Raw genomic sequence first — 12,777 nt, 5'->3', positions numbered from 1 at the left:
AGCTCCCTGAAATTCCAACAGAAAGTATCCTCCCTTTACCATAGAGAAGCCATAGTCTCAGCAGGTAAAATAACATGTCAGGCCACAGAGGAAAGGGGGCAACAGAGCTAGAATTCAAACCCAGGCCTGTCTGGTTCCATATCACAGGCTCTTTTCACTGAACCAGGTTGTCCCTGTCACCTATGATCTTAGCTACTGGCATTCCCATCATTTATCCACCAAGATTTTCTGCCCAAACTGCATGGTTGACACTTAGTTAGGGCTGGAAACACTAAATCAAAGAAGGCGTGCCTCTGCCCCTTGAGATTCTTACCTAGAAACCAGGGGGGGTGTGAAGATCAGCACTGCTTTCCCAGGAGCCTCCTTACCTTCCTTCTGTCCTTATTCCAACAGCTGCCAGCAGTTGGCCTTATTATACGCCCTAAAGAACTCGAGTATACAATTCTTTCCCTGTGATGCTCTTGAATCACAAAATGTTTATAAAGGAAAAAAAAAGAAGATGTATCCTGATTTATAGAATCATCTAGCCATTCTGGGCTAAGGTTATCAACTCCATGCCTCTCCTCTGGTTTTCTAAAATGATATATGTATTGTAGAATTCAGATATAGACATATAACTTTTCTCTAAAGAAAATGGAGACCATTTCTTTACACTGGTCTGTAAGTATTTTAGTTTAGATATCAAATATTGATTTCAGTTTTTTTTTGGTTTGTTTGACTTTATTTTTATTAATCAGAGTGAAATGAAGGGAAAAAATCGTTTTTTGCTTTAGTATATATTTTTTTACAGTAAAACAGTTTAACTGAATGAAGTGTTTTCTCAGTGCTTCAAGAACTAAGAGGCTCTTTCAATAACGTTGTAAATTGTTTTCTTTTTCACAACTGGCAATACAACTTCAGTATTAAGCAATAGCTCATCTACTAAATGAAACTTCTCATATGCTATTGAGTCAGAAAAACACAAGGCACCTGTACTTCAACACATAAATGAAACACATTTGAACCTATATTTCGGCATTTTTCCATTTCAGCATTCAAGAAGTTGTCCATTTCCCGCTTGGTCTAAAATTAGGAAAACTGTCAGCAGAAGAACAACAGTCTTAAGATCATAAAGAAAGAAAGATCAACACATTGTCTCACTTGCTCATCCTATAAGGATGGAAATCTACAGTATACAGGATGTACACAATTGTTATCCCTAGAAACTACTTTTAAGTCTCTATATAGAGCAATTTGGAATCTTTTTCATTAAGTACAATTTACTGCCTGCCTCACCCAAGCCATAACTATCAATCAATCACTGAATGTTTTCCTTCTCATTTTTGTCTCCACTGTTTCTACAATGCTTCTATATATCCATTCTGAATCCCAGAAGTTAAATAACTTCTTGTTTTACCCACAGTCCCTAGGATTTGTGACCCCTTTGGGTCAAATCCCATTTAATTAATCATGCAGACAGCTATCAATTCTCTTGTGTGATCTCTAAGAGTCACGGGCTGAATCAGGGGGTGATAGACCTCTTACAGAGTTTTCCTGTATTATAAAACAGAACAACTAACAGGAAGAGAGGAGGTTCCCTATTTAATTTAATTGTTGCTCCTGGATTTAAAACATTCTGTTCCATAGGAACAGGAACTAGAGAAGTCATTATCACTAAGTGCTAAACACAGTATCTAATATATAATATGTGCTCACTATGTGAATGTGCTCAAAATCTGAATAAACAAAGGAATGAATGATGAATATGATACATCTCCCTAGCAGTTACATAAACCCTGCCTTTCTGATCAAAGCGATTTTTCTGAGCCCTTGTTGCCTCAAAGCGATTTTTCTGAGCCCTTGTTGCCGTGGTAGTGACTGTTCTTCAGCAGACCTCGCCTCTCAATAGTCACTTTCTTGTTACTGTTTCATTCCAGGCAAAGTTTAACTCAGTGATCAGCTCAATAGCAATTTTAATAACTGGCCACTGACATAGCTGCAAAACTTTTAGACAACATCAGGAACTGCTTTCTAGTGGGTCTCTACTAGAATAAACTGTTTTGAACAAAAAACTTGCCATGGTTTTTCAATAGCGATTTACATGTTTTCATAATAAAATCCCCTTCCATTAAGCAAGCTTTGAGCACTCCACTGAATGAGTCACGTTTTTAGTTATGAGGGAAAGCAATAGTTTGGTTATTAAAACCTGTACTTCCAATAATGACTTTGAAAATACATTCCAAGAAAATTTAATTCTTAATATGAGATATACAAATATGTTGTTTCTAAGTCGAAAAATGTGATGACAAATAATTACACAACTGTGAAAATTTGTAAAAATTTAGTAAAGGTAAATGTACCAGAAGAAGAATTTTACCTGGGAATGTCCCAAATTATATTTTCTATATAGATGAGCATAAGGCACTAAGTATAAAGTATGATTAACCCAGTAAGCATTTAACAACTACAGGTAAGATGAAGAAAATTTCATTATTGAACTTAATATACTGAATTTCACTGCTCAAAATTCCAAGAAGATATATTTGGATAGCTAAATAAATTTATTCTCAGATGGAAAATGCCTTTTCATAATATTAACCATGAGAATTTCTTAGAACATCTAAATTTTTCGCTAAAATGTTTGGTTTTTATTAAAAAAGTAGGTAATGTGAGGACTGTTTTGTGAAACTATAAATTTGCATCTGGCTTTCACTCATTCATATTATCCCTTATGAACTAAGCTCATTTATGAAAAGGAACGTTTTTAAGGACTTCTTAGGGCAGCTTCTAAACAAGCTGTGGAAATGTGTTTCTTAGTTTGCACGACCCACTCTAACCCTAACAGTATATATTTTATACTATCTATGTCTCTATAATAAAGGAGACATGAGCTTTGAAAAAGAATTATCCATTGTGTTAAATTAGGTAATTATCTGACTTTTCTCCAATTTTGAAGAATCACCAACTAATTTTTTTTAAATCACAGACATAAAAGACAAATTGTAAAGGCAAACCTGAAGAAGCAGAATTCAATCTTCTCACACATTTCTATACAATTAATATTACTTCTTTGATTTTAATGAAGAAGGGCTGATCTAGCTCTCAGCCCCTAAGGCAAACATGATTTAACAACTTATCAACCAGACTTCTCATCAAATGAAAAATAAAGTGACACAAGTTAAGAAACAAAATATAGGAAATCAACAGTTAATTCTCAAATATAATTTTTGCCCTTAACTTTAACTTACCTCTACAAATTTGACTAGAAATTGTTATAGGCATTGCTAAAATCAAGTAAATGACACCTTGCTAAATAATTTACTTTCTTTCTTCTCACCTTTTAGGAAAGGTTACTCTGCAGGCACTACCCTTAGCAATAGGGGTCTGTTTATTCATATGTGAAATAAGCATGGGAGGGTCCCTGGGGCCTCCCAGGTCAGTTGTAGCTCTAGAATATTGACTGCTGGTGAAAGAACAAAAAGGTCCATCAGGAAGGAGCAGAAACCAATCACTAAGGTAACCAACCAGCCACTAAAACACATCCCTTGCATAAATATAATTATAAAATTAAGATTTGTTGGGAGATCTCTTCCTGCAGAAAAAGGACCAAATGTTGAATCCCTATGTTCAGTGACATACCCAGAGAAACCTCAACCCTGTGCATATTTGTCTTTACTAGTGGTCTCTAAAAGCTTTTGATTCAATATCACCAACAGTGAAAAGGATTTGTGAATGCAAATTTAAATATATATTTATTTATGAATTAGAAATCTATTATGCTCTAATATATCATGAACATTATGACATATAAAAAATAAAAAGTAAAGAATGACATTTAAAAATACATAGAAAGAGGAGTTGTATTTTCTTCCCATGGTAGAAAGTCTACCTGCACGGACTTCCTTGTTCATTCCCTGCGGATGAGCACTCTGTTTCAGCACTCTGTCTAAAACACCTCATCATCACTTGCTGCTCTTGAGATGCTCCTAATAATTACAGCAAGATTACAATCTGTATCCTAAACATTTATATATCACTTTCCAAAATTTACTTTTTTTTCCCTTAATAACATGAGTTTAAACAATATATTCTTTAATTTTTCTTCAAAGAAGTTCACTACAATGTAATGGAACTTTAATCCTACCCAGAACAGGGTTTGCAGCCTAGAGACGGGCATCAGACGGTGAGTGTGCATCACAGGAGGGACATCCTTGTTTTCTTTTGAGATTTATAGCCCAATAGAGAGATGAGAAAACTCAAGTTAGAGCAATACCTCTTGCTTTTCCCCAGCAAAATTACCAAAATTAAGTGAGAACATTATCTGTAGTGACATTTAATAGGAAGAGGGAAGGTTCTACAAAGTAAACAACTAATATTTCCCAGGTAGCGTACTCGCTTTAGCTCAATGGCTAATTTTACTTATAGTTACAAGGTACCCAGAAGCAAAGACTATTTTTATGCACTCTCTTGAACAATATGAGGCAATTCTTTTCCAAGATCCTTTAAAAACAAACTTACAATTTTTGTTTTTCCAAAGGCTCTTGCAAAGCACACCATTTCCTACTCAGCCTTTGCCACATCTGCCCGCTCATTCACATTCTCATGCTCCCTGGGCACAAGGACCTGGCATGTAAAGACTACAGTACCAGGAACAGAGTTCTACAGTTTATACAGACCAAAATAACTATAAAACACATAAATTAAGGAGACAGAGATGAGTCAACAAAACCAGTGTCAATATGCCTCTTCTCTAAGTTATCTTTTCACTTTTCTAAGTTATCTTCTATAAGTTATCATTTGTCATTTTAATCATATCAAATTTCTTTGCTAATTATTAGCAAGGTGTATTTCTACCATTTTTCATTATTTCCTCTGCAAAATAAAATTAAAATAACAGATTTAAAGTGGGCTACAATTAAATAAAATCCTAGTAATAATGAAGATGTTTATTAGACTATACTTAATGCCACCCAAATATCCGTTTGTTACCCTGTTCCCCTATAATACTATGCCATGACCCTGAATTCAGGGTCCCCACTGATACACACAAAATGTTTTCATTGAACTCTCCTCAGGCAGTTGAGAGTGGCTACTAATAGACCCACACGATCTAGCCAGTTTCAGAGTGTGAATTTCTTAAGGTAAGTTTAAAAAAATTTTTTTTCATCTTTGACAAAAGCATAAAGTAAAAATATTTGTTCTTTTTTCTCAGCCAGTTTATACTGTGGTCACAAATACAACATTATTTTAGGATTCCACCCACATTTATTTTATTTATAATTTTTGTTTTTTTAGAGTCCCAAACCATGAGGGCCACATATTGGACTGATGCAGTCTGTCAACCATTTAAAATAATACGTGCACTGTATTATATCATTGAAATTTGCTAAGATAATAGAACTTAAATGTTCTTACCAAATAAATAAAGAAATAACTGAGGGGATGGATGTGTTAATTAACTAGATGGTGGGAATCCTTTCACACTGTATATTTAAATCACAAAGGTGTACACTTCAAATATCTGACAATTTTCTGGTCAACTACATCTCATTAAAGCTGAAAAATAAATAAACAAATAAATATACTTATTCATTACCATAAACAATTCAAAATTAAATAGAATAAAATAACATGTGCAATACAAGGCTGTTGGCCTGAAAATAGAAGACTCGTCACCTAATACCTATATATTCCACAGCTGCTATAAGACCTTAATTATATTTATAAAGTGGTACAAGAACCTAAGATTAACACATCACAAGTATAAATTTTGTTATCATCACTGTGTCTCACTTTCTCCTATATTAATGCACTTTCCACTTCTACTTAAGCCAATTATACATCATCAATGAAAGGTAGAAAAATGGGTATTTTAGGACAGAAGCTTGTCTTCTTCTATGGAGCTAAAAATTCTGAGATTCTTCTCCCCACATTTTGCTAATAAGAAAACTAAAAGATCTCCAGGAGAGTGAGGGACTCTCCTCTGCTGGGGCCTCCATCCAGTACAGAGAATGTGTACCTAGTATTTTTGACCAAAAGCAAAGCTTCACTTATGAAAACATTCCCATCTTCAAGGATATTATACATTCCCTGGAAAGGAGGGCTTTGCCTGGTTAAACTGTAATTAACAAATCAATAAAAACAGATGAAGTATCAGCCTTCTCTGAGATTTTATAGAACTATGCAACATATTTTCTTTTCTGAAAATATTTAAGCAAGAAGTTTTGGTCAAGAAAAAACAGTAGAGAGCCAGAAAGTATAACATCCTCCTAAAACTAAATTAGTCTGGTAAGTTTATTCTGAGAAGTTTAATAATTCCTACTAAAATGTTTAGTATGTTTTTCTAATACTTCAAATGGATTTTTTTTTTAAAAGAATGGTTTATATTTTCAGGAGGTGATCAAAATGATCCATGAGAGAGCATTACTACATTATGTTTACACTTAATATAATTTATTTAAAATTGGATTAGAACAATAATAATAGTTGGAAAATATACTGGGAAAGAGAGACTTGAAATGACAGGAATGTAAGACCTAAGAGATATAACAATAAAGCAGACAGCGATTGAAATAACACATATAGAAAAGGAAAAATAAAAAAACATGAATAAAAAATGTGGACACTTTAGCTAAGGTCAAAAATACTGTCCTCAGGGGGCCAGCTCTGTAGTGTAGCAGTTAGGTTTGGTGCACTCCACTTCAGTGGCCTGGGTTCACGGGTTCAGATCCCAGGCATGGACCTACATCATTTGTCAGCCATACTGTGGTGGTGATCCACATACAAAATGGAGGAGGATGGGCACAGATGTTAGCTCAGGGCTAATCTTTCTTAAAACGAAAGGAGGAAGATTGGCAACAGATGTTAGCTCAGGGCGAGTCTTCCTCAGCAAAAAAAAAAAAAAAAATTGTCCTGAGAATTGAAAATTAACAGAGGTAAATATCTTAGAGAAAAGAAGGTTTTAAGAAGCTAAGAACATCTTGTGAAGTTTGCAGGTGTTTTTAAAACTAAGACATGAAAAGGTCTAAGTAAAAAGAGCAAAGATAAGTTAAACTCGAATTCTTTTACCACTAAAAAAAAAAAAATTAAGAGGCAAATATTTGGTTTCTGAAATTAGGGTGGGAATATAAAATTCTCAACAACCAGCAATTTAAATTTCTTTCACAGAATGAAAAATAAATGTTCAACTGCACCCTTCTGCTTTTCTCCACTGTCACAAAATGACTTCCTTTGGCTCTGTCACTGTTATGCATTAAATTATGTCTTCCAAAAATATATGTTGAAGTCCTAACCCCCAGTACCTCAGAACATGACCTTATTTGGAAATAAAGTCCTTGCAGAGGTAATTAGTTAAGACGAGCTCATACTGGAGTAGAGTGGGCTTTTAATCCAATATGACTGGTGTCCTCATAAGAAGAGGGAAATTTGGACATAGCAACAGAGACACAGGGAGAACACCATGTGATGAGGGAAGCAGAGGTGAGAATGATGCAGCTGCAAGCCAAGATGATGGCCACGCAGTGAGCAGTGATGGCCTCCATCAGAAGCTGGAAAGGGGCAAGGAAGGAGGCTACCTAGAGCCTCAGAGGGATCATGCCCCTGCTGGCACCTTTATTTTGAACTTCTGCGAGAGTATGGATTTCTTGTGTGTAAAGACATTCACTTGGTGGCACTTTGTTATGGCAGCCCTAGGAAACTAATACAGCCACTGCGTTGTGCTGCCAACCCCAACGAGAAGTCTAACTAAAGGACACTGATTAGGAGAGCAGTGTTGGTGCCAGGAAAACTTACCTGCAACGTAGTCGCCAAATCCAATGGTTGTTAAAGTGATAACCACAAAATAAATGGCGTCCAGGGCACTCCAGCCTTCTATGTGCTTGAATATGATCGCAGGCAGAGCAACAAAGAGTACACAGCCAAACAGTATAAATATGATTGTTGAGATGATGCGAATCTTGGTCTGACTAACATTCCACTTCTAAGGATCAGAGAGAAAGAGATACAGAGAGAGAGAGAGAGAGAGAGAGAGAAATTGAGATTGATTGATTATTGGTGTGCCTGTAAAGCTAACCTAAATACACTGTTTTCAGTAAATTAGCAAGTGAGAACATTATTTTATCCCCTTTTATACTTAATTTTCAATCGTCTGTACTCATAAAAATTAGGTATAACATAACTCAAAACAATAAATGCTAATAATGATACTACTTTACCCTTATATAGCTTTACAACAGGTAAAGATGTACCGCGAGTTACATGCTAATAGAGGTACATATAAATTGCTATGGAAACCCCAAATCCTAAATACTTTCAAAAGTAAATTCATTTACTCTGAGAATGTGATTTCAGATTTACATCATTCTTTGTTTACCTGAACTACTTTTGAAATATTTCTATTCTAAAGGCATACAACCAATTGTAGGCCAAACACAATCGAAATATATGAAAATGAAGAAAACTGGATCATGAATTAAATATTTACTACTGATAATTAATAAAATTATTAATTTCACGAAGACTTTTTCCTCTCACTCCTATCATGTTTTTCTATCATTATTCAATTTATTAGAGTGTAATACGAACAGATGTAAAGTCCACACTTGCTTCCCATGTCAACCAGATGGCCTTAACCAGATGTTCTATGGCCCTAAACTGCACAACTAAATATGTTAAACATGACATGTAGGCAAAGATAAGTCTTTAACAACCCTAAGCTACAGCTGCCCTCAGAGGACTCATATTTTTTTTGCATGTGTGTGAGGAAGATCAGCCCTGAGCTAACATCCATGCTAATCCTCCTCTTTTTGCTGAGGAAGACCGGCTCTGAGCTAACATCTATTGCCAATCTCTTCCTTTTTTTCCCCCAAAGCCCCAGTAGATAGTTGTATGTCATAGTTGCACATCCTTCTAGTTGCTGTACGTGGGACGCAGCCTCAGCATGGCCGGAGAAGCGGTGCATCGGTGCGCGCCCGGGATCCAAACCCCGGGCCACCAGTAGCGGAGCGGGCGCACTTAACCGCTAAGCCACGGGGCCGGCCCAGAAGGACCCATATTTTTTTTACCACCTTCTCTCATCAGGAGTCTCCACAGTTATAATGTATTAAGCGAAATTTGTACACACAGCAGTTTATCTTCAGATCTCCCTTTGAGGTTAGTCACGATATATATTTCATCTCTCACTGGATCTGTCCTACCTACTGTGAAAATTATAGGTCACATCGCCACCATATCAATATCACTGAATTTTAGAGCCTGAAAATCTTCTAGAGATAAAGATCTGTGAAATCACAGAACGGAGAGCGAAAACAAGTTTCTCTAGTCTACTCTCCTTATCACATATGTGAGAGTAAAATGAATTCATATTTGCAAAGTTCTCAGAATAGTGTTTAGTTCTAAATGCTGAATCATGACCACTGGAATGTATTCCCCACTAGGGCATGGAATTTGTTTTGTGTGTTGATGTAGATACAGCATGGAAACATTACCCTGCATCCAGTAGGCACTCAAAGATTTGTTGAATGAATAAACAATTTAGTGTTACCAAGTTCATGCCACTAATCTGCCCTCTTGATTAGTATAAATACAGGATACTTTTAAGATCAATATAAGAAAAATATAATACCAAAAAAGGATAAAACTCCTATTTTGGAATAACCATGCCTTACCCCACACTAACAGCAAAAAAATTTCAGAGCTAACTCTGAACATAAATATGAAACATAACTAATGCTAAAAACTGGAACTAAAACTTAAATTGCAAAAAACAATACTCAATAGTTTTATTTCATCAATGGAGTTAAATGTAAAACACTTTGTTGAAATTTTTGTGAAAAGATAAAACATTATTGAGTAATAAATAAAATGTTTTTGTGATAGTGGTGACAATAGTAATAAATCATTTATAATCCCACCTTCCTAAATAATCATTTTCTTTTTCTATAATTTTCTTCAAGAATTCACGCTTGTAATCATGAGGGTATTTTTATCATTTTTTACTTAAAATTCTTAAAAAAGCATTTTAATTTTATTTATTTTTCTATTGAATATAATAGAGCCACAAACATCTTCATGTATATTACTGTTGGTTCTATTGAATTACATCCCATTAGATAAATTTCTACCAATGGCATTACTGAATTAAGTTACATGATCACTTTTATTGTGCTTGCTATATATTATTACATCCTTCACAAAAAGGCTATGTAAGTCTACAATGTCACCAGCAAGGAACAAGAGTACCAAAGCAATTTTTCAAATAAAATATTGTTAGTCATTTATTAGCTATGTTAAGCTTTAATTTATATTATCTCTAACTCTCAGAGTAATGCCTCATCACTAGTACCATTACTCATATTACATAAATGACAAAATGGAGATTTAAGGGTAAAATAACTAGTTTAGAGAATATAGCTAGGAGACACTATATCTGGAATTTGAACCTAGGACTGTCAGATTTCTACCTTTTTTCCTTCATATTTTTGGGGTTTCCTCATGCATCAATTTATTCATTTAGATAAGTATAAAAATAATTATAATACAGTGACTAATACAGTATTATAATACAGTACTACAGTAATTACATGCTAATAGAGGTACATATAAATTGTTATGGAACCTCAATAAGTGAATGTCTAACTGTACCTGAGATGATGGAAAAGTTGTAATATTTTTAAAAATTTAACGGTAAACATACGTAGTTAAAAGGCTATCATACTCACAATAAACGTATCTTCCACTTTTGCAATTCCTTTTCCAAATATGGTCCCTAATTGATCTCCAACTCCAGCCAACAAAAAACCAAAGAGGGGAATTCCCAGTAAGGCATAGATGATACAGAATATTTTTCCCCCTTCTGTGCGCGGTGAGATGTTTCCAAATCCTAAATAGAAAAAGAGGAATTCAGTTGTTTATAAATGAATAATGGTTTAACACATATGACCTCAAGGTTGATTCAGAAATTCCCAAATATTGTAAGATATTAATCACAGATTTCAAGTAGTTAAGAATCCCTTTGCATTACATAACCTTTTAATATATTTTAGTATAAAATACTCTTATAAGCAAATATTTCAATAACCTACAAAGTATAACCAATGTTCCAATTAAATTAGATAATGAAAACTGAGGGGGTAACACATGTAACAAAGCCAATACTTTCATTAAATTTACTTCTCTCTCTCTATATTGATAATCCTGTTGACTGGAAAGCTTTCATTGCCATTTATGGAGAAGAGTATATTGCCTTAGTTTAAGAGAATTAAAACATGATTAAAGTATTTAAAGATTAAAGTTTAATAGCAATTTTAAATCTTGTTTTCATTCAAGTACCTGCCAAAGAGCAATAACTAAAAACTTAAAATTATCAAACTTTTTAAAGTTCTGAGGATTTTGAAGGCTTTCCAATTTTGTGTAAGGATGTCTACCTGTTACGATTAAGTCAGTTCAACTTTATTTCCCCTCTTTTTTTTAATAACAGAAGCAATATCTACATACATGTTTGAGGTGAAGAATGCATGCCTTCTAGAAGTCCACAGAATACCTCTTTTGATATGTAATCCTCTCCTTGTCCTTTGCATTAAATTAATCTGGAATTCTACTTTTAATTTCCTCTTTTACTCAAAAATGTGGACAGATACTCTAGGATTGGCTTTTTGTTGTTACTTTCTAGTTTTATGACTATTACAGTCAAAGAGCATGGCTTGTATGATTTTTACTTTTGGAATCTAGTGAGATTTTCTTTGTGGCTTTATAATGGTCAATTTTTGAGTTTGTTTCACTGTTATTTGAAAATAATATGATGTTCTATTTGTGGGATACAAAAAGGGCATATAGCATCAAAGGGCTTCAAGTCATTCCCCAAAACCCATTCCTGTTGTGGTCCCCTTACAACACTTCCCTGGGAGAGGAGGGTGGACTAATATTTGGTCACATTAACCCATATATTTTTCTCCCCATAATATCACCATCTTTCTTTTCCTCCTACTCGATCAGTTTGGTGTTCATTGCTAGTCAATTCATCTATGGGTTTTGTGGGGCTTTTCTTTTTTTGAGTTTTTTTGTTGAGGTCACATTGGTTTATAACATTATATAAATTTCAGGTGTACATCATTATATTTCGACTTCTGTATAGACTGCATCGTGTTCACCACCAAAAGTCTAGTTGCCGACCATCATCGTACACACGCCCCCTTTACCCCATTCATCTCCCCACTGCTCCTTTCCGCTCTGGTAACTATCAATCTGGTCTTCATATCTATGTGTTTGTTTATTTATCTTGCACATATGAGAGAAGTCATGTGGTAATTGTCTTTGTGTGACTTATTTCGTTCAGCATAATACTCTCAAGGTCCATTCATGTTGTCACAAATGGCAAGATATTGATGCAGCCACTATAGAAAATCGTATGGAGATTCCTCAAAAAATTAAAAATAAAAATACCATATGATCCAGCTATTCCACTTCTGGGTATTTATCCAAAGAACAAGAAAACACTAATTTGAAAAAATATATGCACCCCTATGTTCATTGCAGCATTATTCACAATAGCCAAGACTTGGAAGCAACCTAAATGCCCATCAATGGATGAATGGATAAAGACGATGTGGCATATATATACAATTTTTTTTTAATGTATCTAATTTTCAAGAATTTTGCCTTTTATCATTAGCCTGTTCTTATGCCACAAAAATAATACTTATATCCATTTTTTGTTGTTTTTTGGTGTTGTCCCATATATTAACTCCATTCCTTGAGAGAAGCCCTATACTTCTTTTATTTAGGTAAATTTCTTCAAGTGTT

General features: G+C 34.5%; 1 protein-coding gene across 2 annotated transcripts in view; it reads right to left on the bottom strand.

The window, feature by feature from the left end:
• KCNK2 (potassium two pore domain channel subfamily K member 2) overlaps positions 1-12,777 on the bottom strand; it is a 136,178-nt gene that overhangs the window by 49,870 nt on the left and 73,531 nt on the right. For both annotated transcript variants that reach the window (XM_058538070.1, XM_058538071.1), the window contains 2 exons: positions 10,698-10,858; positions 7,771-7,957 (listed from right to left, as the gene is read on the bottom strand). In XM_058538070.1, coding sequence (XP_058394053.1) covers positions 7,771-7,957; positions 10,698-10,858 — 348 coding nt within the window. The remainder of the gene's footprint in view (positions 1-7,770; positions 7,958-10,697; positions 10,859-12,777) is intronic.

Source organism: Diceros bicornis, chromosome 4, assembly GCF_020826845.1.
Source record: "Diceros bicornis minor isolate mBicDic1 chromosome 4, mDicBic1.mat.cur, whole genome shotgun sequence".
Classification (NCBI taxonomy): domain Eukaryota; kingdom Metazoa; phylum Chordata; class Mammalia; order Perissodactyla; family Rhinocerotidae; genus Diceros; species Diceros bicornis.
This window is presented reverse-complemented; position numbering and strand designations above follow the sequence as displayed.